Below are 15,121 nucleotides of genomic sequence, written 5' to 3'. Positions count from 1 at the left end.
AGTTGTTTCAGTACCATTTTTCCCCATTGAATTACCTTGGCACCTTTATCAAAAATCAATTCAGTGGGTTGGGTGCAGTGGCTCTTGCCTGTAATCCTAGCACTCTGGGAAGCCAAGGTGGGTAGATCACCTAAGTTCAGGAGTTTGAGACCAGCCTGAGCAAAAGCAAGACCCCATCTCTACTAAAAATAGAAAAACTAGCTGGGAGTTGTAGTACCTGTAGTCCCAGCTACTTGGGAGGCTAAGGCAAGGGGATCACTCAAGCCCAAGAGTTTGAGGTTGCTGTGAGTTAGGATGCCATGGCACTCTACCCAGAGTGACAGAGTGAAATTGTTCTGTCAAATAAATAAATAAATAAATAACGAGGGGGTGCTGAGTTTTGTCAAATGCTTTTTATGTGCCTATTAATATGATTATATGGTTTTTGTTTTTTGTTCTATTCATGTAGTGTATTATATTAATTCATTTTCAGATGTTAGGCTATCCTTGGACTTCTCTCATAAATCCCATTTGGTCATAGTACGTAATCTTTTTTGTGCATTGCTAGACTCTATTTACTAGTATTTTGCTCAGAATTTTTGCATTTATATTCATAAAAGACATTGGTCTTCAGTTTTCTTTTTTTGTGTGTAATCTTTGCCTGGTTTTGGCATCAGAGTAATACTTGCCTCATAGAATGAATTGAGAAGTGGTTCCTTTTCTTGTGAATTTTGAAAGAATTATGAAGAATCGGTATTAATTCTCCTTAGATGTTTCGAAGACTTCATCAATGAAGCCATCTGATTTTCTTGGTGGGAAAGAGGATGACTACAGGGGGAGAGGAAGGGAACAAGGCCAGGGTGATGGTGTGATGTCAAAGTTAGACCTAAAGGGTGGAAGTTAGTAGTACCATAACACACACACACACACACACACAGCTCTTTTCTATTTCAACCCTGAAATTGTAATTTTTCAAATAACTTGCTTTGGCCAGACATGGTATAGCTCACACCTGTAATCCCAGCACTTTGGGAAGCTAAGGCAGGAGGATTTCTTGAAGCCAGGAGTTTAAGGTGAGGCCTCATCTCTACAAAAAATTTTGAAATCACCTGGTACATGGTGGTTCATACCTATAGTCCCTACTACTTGGGGCTGAAGTGGGAGGATCACTTGAACTCAGGAATTCAAGTAAGTTATGATTATTCCTCTGTACTGTAGCTGGGGTGACAGAGTGAGATCCTGTCTCTAAAAAATAAAAATTAATTAAAAAAAATCAAAATGAAATAAAATAACATGGTCAAGAAAATAAGATCACTTTCAAGTAGGTTTCTGTTTTAGAGAGGTTTTCAGAACTTTGGAGGTTCTGATGTTCATTATATGTTTATGCTTGTTTGCTTGCCTTAGGTCTAGACTGGAGAGTTTGCTTTAACAGAGTATCTTTTGGACTTCATTGGCTACAGTAGCCAGTTTCTGCTTATTAATATTCAAACACATCAATTATTCATGTGCACTTGGGTACATTACACACTCGGAGTCATCCATTCTCCTGCCCTCTTTGTGAAAGGAGGCTTTCAGTCTGGCAGCCCCACGGGGAGGGCGTGTAGGTGGGACTCAGGGCTGACTCAGAGGAACAGCCCTGGACAGCTCACATCTGAGGTCACACCCAAGGGAGAGAAGGCAACTGAGCCACAAGAACAGAATCTTGTCCGAACAACTTTGCTAGCTCCAACTTTGCTGCCTTGCCATGCCCACTCCTGATTTGTCCTTGTGAGATCAGGAATTTACAAGATGAAAGGCTGAAACTTTGAGGGTTTTGGTCTTTCACCTCTACCCTTGTCCTTCACCTGAAATCACTGGCAGCAAATGTTTTCCAAATGCAGTGTTGACAACTGATGCATGCTGGGGAACATGAAGAACAATCGGAACCATTGTGATCCACACATGGGGAAGCTGAAGTTCAGGGAGGGTGGGAAGGGTCACAGGCAGGAAGGGTCATAGGCAAGTCCATTCTGCAGTCTAGTGCAAAGCCGGGGTAGAATCTACATCTCCTGATGGTCACTCCCTGTCAGCTGCCTGTTTGGAATCCTTAATAAGAGACAGAACAGTGGTTGCCCCACCGTTAGTTATGCTCTAGTGTTTCAACTTGAAGATAAAATTAAATTCATTATCAGTAAGTGAAAAATTACCCTTCTTTCAATAAAAACCATAAAAATGGGCAATATAAATTGTCTGCATATTTTAGCCACACTTTCTTGGTCATCTTGTCACCTTAAACTGGTAATCCTGGGTAAGTTAGATAGGCTGAGTGATGGCCCATAAAAATACCAGCTCTTGAGCCCTGGAACTGTGATGTTACCTTGTATGGCAAAAAATTTGCAGATATAAGCTGGATGCAATGGCTGACACCTATAATTGTAGACTTCTGGGAGGCCAAGGTGGAAGATTGCTTGAGGCCAGGAGTTTGAGACCTGTCTGAGCAAGAGTGAGACTCTATCTCTACCAAAAATAGAAAAATTAGCTGGGCATGGTGGTGTGCTCCTGTAGTCTCAGTTACCTGGGAGACTGAGGCAGGAGGATTGCTTGAGTCTAGGAGTTTGAGGTTGCTATGAGCTATGATGAAATTACTGCATTCTACCTAGGGTGACAGAGGGAGATTCTGTCTTTGGAAAAAAAAAAATACTGGAGATGATCCTGGTGGGCCCTAAATGCCATGTCCTTAAAAGAGAAAACCAGAGAGATATGGTTCTGTGACCAGAGTTTGAAATGATTCATCCACAAGTCAGGAAGTGCCAGCTGGGTACAGTGGCCCATGCCAGTAGTTCCAGCTATTCAGCTGGAGGATCACTTGAGCCCAGGCGTTCAAGGCTGCAGTGCTATACCACTGTACTCCAAACTGGGTAATAGTCCTTGTCTCTTTAAAAAATAAATAAATAAATAAATAAAAAGAAAGGAATGCCAGTCACCACCAGTAACTGAAAAAGGCAAGGAACACATTCTCCCTTAAGGTCCCCAAAGGGAGTATGGAACTACTGGCACTTGGATTTCAGACTTCTAGCCTCAAGAATTGCAAAGCCTGTCTATCATTTTAAGCCACACAGTCACTAGTCACTTGTGACGGTCCCCATAGGAGACTGAGACACCAAGTTCTTCCCTTATCTGCAGGCCAGGGAGAATGCTGATGCGATGTGCCACAGAGACACTTTGAGTGCTGCGCTGCTCAAGTGCCATGTCATGCACACTGAGGTCCCTGCAGATCTGCTGCCTATGCTCTGCCTAGGCTGCCTATGATATGGATGGCGCAGGTGTTCCTGGTCCAGATCCGGCTAATGCCTCATCCCAACCAGGATGAGCCTCTAAGCAACCTAAGGCTGGCATGCCCCAGGCATCCTCTGGCAGGTCTTTCAGATGCCCATGTCTCCAGAAGTGGAAAGAAGCCTGCCTGCCTCTCCAGCACCTCTGCCCAGGCATGTCCTGGCTTCAGCTTCCTCCTGACTCAGCAGAGGGTATATAACCAGGTGAGCAAACTGTCAGGCTCCATCTAGCTCTGATGTGTTATGATAAGTTAACCATCAACCCATCCATTTTCTTTTTTCTTTTCTTTTTTTTTTGCAGTTTTTTTTGGCCGGGGCTGGGTTTGAACCCACCACCTCTGGTATATGGGGCCGGCAACCTACTCCTTTGAGCCACAGGCACCATCCTCCATTTTCATTTTTTCATTGTTCAGTGTTCAGGGCACCAGATGCTGGTGTCTGTACTGGGTTCTGATGGTACCAGGGGAGCCAGTCCTGGGAGGAGTAAGATTCGGGAGGGGAGGTACCCGTTGCTGGTTTTTCAGATGCCCCAAGACCCTTTGCAGACCCCAGGCATGGTTGTCCTCTTACACATAAAGTGGAGTGGAGGGCCTGTAGACAAGGCCTGGTGTTAGCAGTTTCAGCCCAGCAAGCTTGGCAAAACTTTTCACCTTAGCAGTGTCAGTTTTCTCATCTGTAAAATGGAAGTTCTTCTTTCCAGGAGGGGCTAGAAAGATCAGATGGAAGTCAGGTGGACAAAGGGGTCTTGTCAGATACCACAGACAGTTGGAATAAGCCACTTGGGAGTTACTGAAGCCATGGGTGGGATCCAGGGTAAGTCAATATGCCAAGGACCTCAGCAGAGAATGCAAGGGAGAGGAAAGTAGGCTGGGGGTAGGAGACATGGAGTTGAGGGTCTCTTGTTTTTAGAATACGGAGAAAGGCTGTGGTCTGTGATTGAAGGGAAGGGTCTGTAGGAGAAAGAAGGAGCTGAGGATCCAGGGAAGGTTGGGGAGGAGGTGAGCCAAGACAAAAGAGCCGCCTGCCTCCACCAGAGGCAGGGGCAGGCAGGGGTGGTGGTGGTGGTGCGGTGGGCACAGGGGTGATATCAAGTTTGATCTGTCATCTTTAAACTGAACAGGACTTTTAATAACTGCAGATGTCCAGAAAGTTAGGAATCAACCTGAAGTAAATTCAACCAGAACAACATTGAAAACACGGAGCTGAGTACAAAGCTGGAGGTGTCACACTATGGGAGTTCAAAATATAAAGTTATAGTGATCGAAGCAGCATGGTATTGGTGTAAAAACAGACACACTCACCAATGGAATAGGATAGAGAGCCCAGAAATAAACCCATGCAATGATAGGCAATTGTCTTTTTTTTTTTTTTTTTTTTTGCAGTTTTTGGCCAGGGCTGGGTTTGAACCCTCCACCTCTGGCATATGGGGCTGGCACCCTACTCCGTTGAGCCACAGGCACCATCTGGCAATTTTTTTTTTTTTTGACAAAGGTGCCAAGAATTCATAGTGGGGAAAGGATGGTCTTTTCAATAAATGGTATTGGCAAAACTGGATATCCACATGCAGAAGGAGAAGAGACCCTCACCTCATACTATATACAAAAATGAATTCAAGATTTTTAAGTTAAGCCTTAAAGATTTAAAAAGACCAGAAATTTAAAAACTAATAGAAAAAAAACATATGGGATGTGCTTCAGACATTGTTCTAGGCAGTGATTTCTTGGATAAGACCCTGAAAGCTTAGACAACGGAAGCAAAAATAGTTGGGGATTATAGCAGACAAAGGAAACAGAATAAAGAGATAACCCACAGGCTGGGAGAAAATGTTTGCAGTTCACATCGGATAAGGGGCTAATATCCAGAATATATAAGGAAATCAAACCCCTCCATGACAAGAAAATGAATAACCTGATTAAAAAATGGGCAAAAGATCTGAATAGACATTTCTTGAAAGATACATAAATGGCCAAATACATGAAAAATCATGGGAAATGCAGGGAAAATGCAGGGGGAAAAACCCAGGGAAATGCAATTTAAAACTACAGTGAGATAAGTTTTAAATTGCACCTGTTAGAATAGCTATTATCAAAAAGACAAAAGATAACAAGTGTTTGCAAAGATATGGAGAAAAGAGAACCCGGTACATTGCTGTTGAGAGTGTAAATTACCATAGCCACTTTAGAAAATGGGATGGAGCTTCTTCAAAAAACTAAAAATAGGATTATCATATGATCCAGCAGTCCCACTTTAGGTATATATATATAATATATATAAAAAAAATATATATATATATATATTTTTTTTTTGCAGTTTTTGGCCGGGGTTGGGTTTGAACCCGCCACTTCCAGCATATGGGGCCGGCGCCCTACTCCTTTGAGCCACAGGCTCTGCCCACTTTAGGTATATGTTCAAAGGAATTGAAATCAACATGTTAAAGAAATGTCAGCACTCCCATGTTCACTGCAGCATTATTCACAATGGCCGAGTTTTGCTGTTCTATTATACAGCATAGTGACTGTAGTTAATAACCATGTACATTTTTAAATGGCTAAAAAAAGAGGATTTTAGATGTTCTCGCCACAATGATAAATATTTGAGGAGGTGGATATATAAATTAGACTGATTTGGTCATGCTACAATGTATACACATAAGGAAACATCACATCGTACCTCATAAATACATAGAAGTATTATTTGTCAATTAAAAATAAAATAAAACTTATAAAGGAAAACAAGGAGCCAAGAAGAACAGGTTTATATTTATACCTGTCGCTGATTTCATCAATAAATGGGTTACCATAATAATAGTGTTGCAAGAGATATTAGTTTTCTTCTTCATCACATTTTTATTAGCTATAAATTATGACTCAGATAGGTACTGAATTATTTAATTTGATGTCTAATTGCTATCAGCATTATCCAAAATTGACCTGAACTTTTGATTTCTCCTGTCATTTCCCAAACACCACATTTATAGCAGCACTATTGAAAATAGCCAAAAGTTGAAAATAGTCTTTGTGTCCTTTGACAGAGGAATAGAGAAATAAGAAGTCTAACCATATAGTGGAATATCGTTCAGCCATAAAAAGGAATGATGCACTGACACAAGCCGTAAGGTGGAGGAACCTTGAGAACATTATGCTGAATGAAAGCAGAAGACACACAAGGCCATGTATTACACATTTCCATGTATATGAAATGCCACAAATAGACGCATTCATAGAGATAGAACACAAATGGTGGTTCCCAGAAACTGGGTGCAGGTGGCAATGGGGGAAAACTGCTTACTTGGAGAGGTGTTTGCTTTGGAGTGATGGACATGTTTTGAAACTGCATAGAGGTTGTAATAGGAACGACATTGGGAGTGTACTAAACACCAGTGCCTTGTTTGCTTTTAAATGGTTAATTTTATTCTATGTAAATTTCACCTTGATAAAAGTATTTTTTAGTTGAGTAGATATAAAATAATTTCTCAACTTTGTCAGGAATGGTGACATGCAAACGCTCGTGTACCCACCTCTCTTCCTCCCTTTACTCCTTGCTCATCTTCAGAGGTAATCACTTAACCACTAACCCACATTGTGTTTCTCGTCACCCTGCACTTTTTCAGTAGCTTTATCCTATATGTTTGCATCCTTAATTATTGTTTAATTTTACATGTTTTGGTTTCTGAACTTTGTCAATGGAATCATGCTATGTATATTCTATGAATTACTTTTTTCACTCAAGAATATGATCCTGAGATTTATTCATATGATGCATAACTGTAATGAAACTGTTCTCTCTGCCGTATGCTATTTCTTTGTGTGAGTGGGCTATTCTCTTTATTCATACAGATAATGGGCATTTAGTTTATTTCCAGTATGTTTCTATAACAAACTGCTAGGGATATTCTTATACACGTTCCCTACACAGATGTTCAGGAGTTTCTTTTAGGTAATATGTTTTAAATGAAATTGCTGAGTTGTAGGGCGCATACATCTTCGACTTTCATTGCTCATGTCGGATTGTTTTCCAAAATGTCAATTTTATTGGATTTTGCCAAAGAACCAATTTTTGACTTTGTCATTCCTTTATTCGAGGTTGTGTTTCATTGTTTTCTGCTAATACCTTTATCTTCTATTGGCACTGCCACCAGCAGTGTCTAAGAGGTCCTATTGCACCACATCCTCCACAGCACTTGGTAATATCAGACCTTCTCCTTTTTGCCATTTTGGTGACTTTTACATGGAAACAGTCTTGGTTTGTTGTATAGATTGAAAGCCCCAGTATGATGGTATTGGGAGGTGAAGCTTTGAAGGTGATTAGGTCATGAGGGTTACTTAGTGCCCCTATAAAAGTTCACCCCTTCTGCCATTTGAGGACACTGTGAGAAGACAGATGGCTGTCTGTAAATGTAAAGCTGGCCCTCACTAGACTCTTGGCCTACCAGGGCCTTGATCTTGGACTTCCGGCCTCTAGAACTATGAGAAATAAATATCTGTTGTTTACAAACCACCCAGTCTATGGCATTTTGTTACAGCAGCTGGAACCTGGAGTGGACCGAGGCAGTTTATGTTTGCGATAATAAACGAGTTTAAGTATTTGTGCTTATTGTTTATCAGCCACTGTGGAGTGCCTGTTCTTATTTTGCCCATATTTCTATTACATGTCGACCTTATTAAATTATAGACATTCTCTTTTTTTCTTTTTTGAGACAGAATCTCACTTTATTGCTCTCAGTAGAGTGTCAGGCGTCACAGCTCACAGCAACCTCCAACTCCTGGGCTTAGGCGATTCTCTTGCCTCAGCCTCCAGAGTAGCTGGGACTACGGCACCCACCACAACACTGGGTTTTTTTTTAGAGACCGGATCTTGCACTTGTTCAGAGTGGTCTCAAACCTGTGAGCTCAGGCAATCCACCCACCTCTCAGAGTGCTAGGATTACAGGCATGAGCTACCACGTCAGGCCTGAGAGGAGATTATTTTTAATTGTGTTGTACCCCTTTGCAGCTTTTTATTTTGTACTATGAACATCTATTACAAAGAGAAAAAAAGAACAAATAAAAGAACCTAAGTTTCTACCATCCTACCCTGATTAATTTTTTAATTAATTGTTAATCAACTCATTAACTGTAATAAGAATTATATTTCTCATGCCCTGAAGTTACTTTGTTCAGAAATTCTTCTGTGTGTGTCTGGTGATGGGAAAGTTAGCACTGCTATGGCAAACACTACTTTGCACAAAGTAGGTGCTCAGTAAACAGGAGAGAGGAGGGAAGGCAGGAAGGCTAATATGGCTTGTTCTGATGGCACTCAAAGGGGTTAAATGGCTTCAAGGGTGGGGCAGCAGCTCAAGGAATGAAGGAAATAGTCTTTCTTTTAAAAAGAACTTAGAGTTTATTGTTTCTGAAAAACCTATTGTCTTTGGGGCATATACTTACTTTAATAGGTCAACCCTAAAAAAATAGGCAGGTCGGAGGGTTTGGGAGCACTTTATTGACCCACTTGTTGCTTCTCCCTCCCATCCTTTAGTTACCCACCTGACTTTGTAGCCAGCTGGTGTCGGAGTAACCAGGCTGGAGTCTGAACGCACTGCTTTCTACCTATGGGAGACTGAGACAGCCCTCCTTGCCCTTCTGAGTCTCTATGTCCTTGTCTGTAAAACAGAGGCAATAATAAGAATGCAAACACCTTATTTTGCATTGCAGGATCCCTTACCAAGGGTTTTTACATATCCTGTTTCCTATAATGAACTCAATACCTAGTGAGGTAGGTGAAATTGGAGGAGGAAACCTGGGAGGAGGAATGATTCTCTAACTCCCAGTTATGTGTGGCCTAATAACCTTTGACTTATGTCTCCATGCTCTAAGTTCAGTGTTCATCTCAGGGGGAAGAGTTGGAAAATGCAGCAGCCCAGGGAGGCAGGTTCTCTGGGGTTTGGGAGGGTGAACTCTGTATGTAATGTGCTGGCTGCTCTCTGGCCATTTTCTCCTTGGACCCCCACAGGAACTGTGAGTGGTAGGTATTACTATTGCCATTTCACTGATTAAGAAACTGAGCCTCAAAAAGACACTAAGTGATTCGCCCAAGGTCCCTCCAGCATTCTGGGCCATAATCAGGGCTCAAATGTAGGATCCAAACTCCAAAGCCCTTGCTTCTCTCCCACCACAGTCGTCTCTTTGGATCTTTGGGTATAGTTCTAAACAATGGGTCTTCTCAGCTCAGAGCAGAGTGGACAGTGGAAGAGGGCACACTCCTGAGAGCTATACTGTCAGGATCTAGTAGTTACACCCAGGAGACAACTGTATATACATGTATCTAGTGCTAGATTGAGAACCATCATTTCCAGCAGACCAGAGGTAGAAAATTAGTGCAGGGCAAATGGCCCTATCTGAGTATGTAACCCCAGAGTCATCTCCATTTTGTAGAAAAGCACAAGAACTGATAAAGGATAGCTCTGAGCTGTGAAATGATTTTTCCGAATAGCATATTTAGGAAGGCTGAATGGTCTCTGATTCAGCAGAAAAGCAGTCCATACATAATTAGCTTGAACAACACAGTACTGCAGAAGCAAGGAGGGCAGAAAGTGCAAACAGATCTATACTGAGTTTTTAACTGGTCCCTGTGCTGACCTAAGTACAAGCAGCTAGAAGGCCCTACATTTACCCAGAACAAAGGGATTAGATTACCATTAGGCAACTGGAGAACACAGCAGAGGCCTTGGAGTCCTTGTTCTTTTGCTTGTCAGTGATGTGGACAAGTCACAGCTGCCCTGTCAGCCTCAGTCCCTCTAACATACCCATTGATATCTACTCCCAGGCTGTTGGAGAGTTGGGGGGGTCTTAGCATAGGTACCAGGTACACAGCTGGTGCTCATTCAATGTACTGTGACCTCAGGCAGTAAAAGCCAAAGGGGTGGGGGATTCGCTAGGTGTAGTCTATTAATTAAGAAGTGAATAGATTAAGCCATCTGACAATAGGTAGGCTCAGGTAGACCAGGAAGCCTGCTCAGGCAGGGGGAATGACAAGAACAAAATCTTGCAAGTGAGAATTCTTGAGGCACCTTCTCGGCCACAGAATGGAGCAGGGCTCACAGAGGGCAAAAGTCTCCAATGGGGGCTCAGTGCCCATAGCAAAGTGGTTACAGCACCAGCCACATACACCGAGGCTGACAACAATGACAATTGCAACCAAAAAATAGCCAGGCGCCTGTAGTCCCAGCTACTTGGGAGGCTAAGGCAAGAGAATGCTTGAGCCCAAGAGTTCGAGGTTGCTGTGACCTGTAATGCCATGGCACTCTATCCATAGTGACAGCTTGAGACTGTCTACAAAAAAAAAAAAAAAAAAAATTCTCCAGTGGGGGAAGAAAAGGATGGGAGCGGTGAATGAAAAGAACAGCAGCATGCCTGCTCTTATCCCCAAGGCCCAGAGAAGAGTCTGGAATGGACCTCATATATTCCAAAGCCCCCCAAGCATCTGGAGCCTACCTGGAGTGTCCCAAGGACTGTACCTACTGTCCCTCTTTCTCCTGCCTCCAGGCATGATGACTCCAGGGTGCCATAATTACTACACTGTGCTTTTTTCCCATTTCTGCTGCTTTATACAAAGCAGTGCTCAGTTCTCAGTGCTCCTGGTCTGCTCTCTGTCAGTTACCCACTACCCCCACCTTGAGAAATGGCCCTGGGTCCCAACAGTTCCCATATTCCCTATATTCCCTGGTGGGAGAATATGCTGAGAGTGCTACGATATGGCAACAAACCTGAAGCAGCCTTTCCACCTTTCTAAACTGAACATGGAACAGACAGCACAGGCCTGGTGGGACAGGTGCTCTGATGCTCAGCATGATGGCCTTGGTTAGGAACACCCTGGGCTGTAAGCAATAGTCCACCTATCTGTAGTGGCTCTAACAAGTAGGGGCTTATTTTTCTTGCAAGAAGTCTGGGGGACAGCAGTCTTACTACTAGTGCAGCTACTCAAAGATGCCATCGGGGACCTAGATTCTTTCCTTCTGGTGCTGGGGTGGAGTGGAGTGTTGAAGCAGAACCCTTTTCCACATGTTCACACTAGCCAAGGAGCACAGAAGTGTGGCTGGGACTTGAGAGATCTGTGTCCCCATCTGGGCTTTGCTGCTAACTAGCTATGCAACTTTAGACAAGTTACTCCAACTCTTTTAGTTATTTTAAAAATGGTGGTAAAATTCACATAACATAAAATTTACTATCTAGTTATTTATAAGTGCACAGTTCAGTGGCTTTGAGTACATATACATCATTGTGCGATTCATCTCCATAAGTCTTTTATCTTCCCAAACTGAAACTCAGCCCATTAAATAAGAACTCATTCCATTTTCTCCCAGCCCTTGGCAAAATTTCACTTTCTACCTTTATGAATTTGACTACTCCAGGTAACTTATAGTGGGATCATACAGAATGTCCTCAAGGTTTAGCACATGCTATAGCATGTGTTGAAATTTCCCTCCTTTTTAAGGCTGAATAATGTTCCATTGTATGGACATTTTGTTTATCCATTCGTGAATGGACTTGGGTTGCTCTTACATTTTAGCTATTGTGAACAGTGCTGCTATGAACACTGGTGTGCAAAAATTTCCTTGAGACTGTGTTTTCAATACTTTCGAATATCTACCCAGAAGTGGAATCGCTGGATCATACAGTAATTGTATTTCTAATTTTTTAAAGAAACGCCATACTGTTTTCCACAGCAGCTGCACAATTTTATATAGCCCAATAGTGTACAAAATTCCCAACTTCTCCACATTCTTGCCAACACTTATTATTTTCTGGGTAGGTCTACTTTCTCTCCAGCTTCTGATCTCTTCTGAATGCCTTTCTTTTTAAAGATGCCTCCCTTCCTGTCCTTCCTTCCTTTCTCTCTCTCTCTCTCTCTCTTTCTTTCTTTCTCTTTAGGGACAGGATTTCGTTCTGTTGCCCAGGCTGGAGTGCAGTGGTATAACTACAGCTGACTTAACCCTTGAACTCCTGAGCTTAAGTGATCCTCTACCTCAGCCTCCTGAGTAGCTGGAACTACAGGTGTGTGCCACCACATCTGGCTAGGTTTTTTCTTCTTCTTCTTTTTTTAGAGGTAGGATCTTGCTATGTAACCAGGCTAGTCTGGAACTCTTGGGCTCAAGTGCTCCTCCCAACTCCGCCTCCTGAGTAGCTGGGATTACAGGCCAGACATAACATTTTAAATAGAGTCTTTCTTGCCCCCTTGAGTACTGACTGCACCCGAGTGTGAAACGGGAGCCCTGACTGTGCCTTAAGTAGTCGAGTGTTATTTTTTTGTTTGTTTGTTTAAATCAGGAGCATCTGGCTTCCCTACGAGTGATTCTAGTGATTAAAGATATATATCTTTCATGGAGCAGGAAATGTCTCAGACATCGCAAGATGGCTGCAAGATGACTGGGGGGATCAAACGTAAAGCATGACATACACACTCACTACAAAGGCTTACCTATTACCAAAGCTTTAGGAACAAATCTCAGCTGTCACTAACCAACTGGGGTATTTTGACCAAGTCTCTGTAGCCTGCCTAGACTTCAAACGGCACGGTGGGCCTGCACATCTTATAGGGTGCCCTGTGGCTAACTGAGGTAACAAAAGGTAAGGTACCCATAAGGTAAACTCTTAGTTAATGTTACCCCCATCCTATACCACTCTCTCTCCTTGGAACCCTCCACCATGGATTCCATCCACGTTGGCCAGGTGCTTAGCAGAGAAGCTAAGCAGAGGCTCTGAGCTCGCAGAGAGGGCAAGAAAAGCCTTCAGGGGAAAGTAGCATGTCCAGTGTTCCAGCCTGTAGGCGGCTACTGGGCCCGGCGCTACGCTGGCACCCAGACTTCTTGCCTTCCAGCAGTTACATGTGGCTGGCTGTGAGAGCCTGCTTATAAATCCCCTACAGGTATTTCGAAACTGGTCCCTCAGGGCCCGTACTGGTTGTCTCGCCCTCACCTTCATCACTCCGTTGTTGCACTCTTTCATCCGGACGGCATTTGGCTCTGTGTGGGTCTGTCACCCTCCAGACCGCCGGCACCTTGAGGGCAAGAGGCGCTTGTGGCCCCCAGGATCCGTGCCCAGGTGCTGGCTGCTGGTCACAGTTAAGGATGCAGTCTCCTTCCTGTTGCCCCGAGGGCTCCATTCCGCGCTGCGCAGTCAGGAGGGGTGCGACCTCAACTTTTGCACACAGTAGGCGCTCTATCTGTAATCCGGACAAACCAGACCTAAACTCCGTAAATGCCAACTCAGCAGTCAGGCTCAGGCTGCTGCACAGGGCAGTTTCCGGGCTCTTTCGCTAGCGTCCACACTCTTGCGACCGTGAGAAACCGCCGCCTCTCAGAGTCAGTGGAGACCCAGTCGGCCCTTCTCAGCCCTGGGCACCGCCCCCTCGGCAGAGACCCGGCCAAGTCGCCCCTAGCAACAGCCGTTTGGCCGGCTTTCTCGGGCCTCAATGATTGGCGGAACTCCGGGAGGTGGCAAAGCCGTCACTTCCGGCGCCTGGAGGCAGCAGAGGAAGCCGGGGAACGGCCATCTTGGGTCCGTGAAGCTCGGGGGTGCCGGGAGCAGCGGTGGCGGCCACTAGGGCGGAGGCTGAGGCGGAAAGCAAGCAGGAGACAGAAAAACAGCCGGGCGCTGGCGCCTCCTCCATAGCCCCATCCATGGTCGGCGCCCACAACCTGCGGCGGCCTGTCTTGCTCTTCACTTCTTCCACATCCTCCTCATCCTCCTCTTTAAGGGCCGACTGCGGCGCCGTGTGGAGGCCCCGGAGCTGAAATCCTTGGCGCGACGGGCGGGAGCCGAGGAGGAGGCAAGGGGGCGCGGGCCCGCGGGGCGCCCTGAGGCGAGGGGTCGCCGGCGGGCTGACCCGCAGCCCGTCGCCTGCAGTCCCGGCTCCGCCACCGCCGCCCGCCTGGGTTCCTCGCCGCGGCCGCCGGGGCAAGAGGAGAATGGGCCCTGGGACCCGCCGGGGTACGGCCCGGGCCGGGCCCGGGATTTAGACGGCTGTCGGGGGGAGGGAAGCCACCCTCCCCACGGCGCCGCTCCGGAACCGCTGGAGACTTGGGGACGCAGGTCGCCGGCCACCTAGGGCTGTGCTGTTTTGTTTTCAGCCTCTCATTGTTCAGAATTAAAGTGTAGTAAAATGTCCACTAGGACTCCGTTGCCAACAGTGAATGAACGGGACACTGAAAACGTAAGTAATCTGCGGACCTTCAGGGTGGCCTTCGTTCTCCTCGGGCGCAATGTGTCTGGCACTCGGGTGTGCCCCCGGCTCGACCTCTCAGACTGTAGCCACCCAAGAGGCATCCGGGTCAGACTGTTTCACTGTTTACTCCAGAAGCCAGCCCTGTCCTGCCGCTCGCGTGCGGGTGTGCGATGTGTCTTGATTATGCCAGCGGTCTGGTGTGTTAATAAAGCCCATAAGTTGCAGATCGGTGCTGTGAGAGGCCGGGTTGCCGCGTAGGGTGTTACATCCAAGTGTGTGTCAGGTCACTGCAGCGGTCAGTGCTTATTTTTAACCAAACACTTCTTTAAGATTTGATCATGTAGTTCTTGAGGAGCTGTCAGGTCAGGTTAAAATCGTATGTTCTTGGTGCTGATTAAGAGTAATCGATCGGGTCTAGTAAACTTTCCATAAAGGTCAGTTGTTTAAAATAGTCTGGAACTAAATTAATGACAGTCATTAAAACTAAGTACCCACTGAGGGATCTTTGCTGGCCCCTTAGGAACTCCAAAATACTACTAGGAAGACTTCTCCAAGAAAGCTCAGCTGTTATTAAGGAATAGCTTCGTTTACAGCAGTTGTATTTCGAAGGAGTAGGGTAAGCATTTTGAAAG

General features: G+C 44.9%; 1 protein-coding gene across 8 annotated transcripts in view; it reads left to right on the top strand.

Moving 5' to 3' along the window:
* The first annotated feature begins 13,809 nt into the window (after positions 1 to 13,809).
* The window catches only part of MARK3 (microtubule affinity regulating kinase 3), a 77,862-nt gene continuing 76,550 nt past the window's right edge, over positions 13,810 to 15,121 (top strand). For all 8 annotated transcript variants that reach the window (XM_053601444.1, XM_053601442.1, XM_053601443.1 and 5 more), the window contains exon 1: positions 13,810 to 14,477. In XM_053601444.1, coding sequence (XP_053457419.1) covers positions 14,427 to 14,477 — 51 coding nt within the window. In that variant the 5' untranslated portion in view covers positions 13,810 to 14,426. The remainder of the gene's footprint in view (positions 14,478 to 15,121) is intronic.

The sequence above is a fragment of the Nycticebus coucang genome, chromosome 9 (genome assembly GCF_027406575.1).
Source record: "Nycticebus coucang isolate mNycCou1 chromosome 9, mNycCou1.pri, whole genome shotgun sequence".
Lineage (NCBI taxonomy): Eukaryota > Metazoa > Chordata > Mammalia > Primates > Lorisidae > Nycticebus > Nycticebus coucang.
Note: the sequence above shows the minus strand (reverse complement) of the source record. Positions and strands in the feature narration are given on the sequence as shown.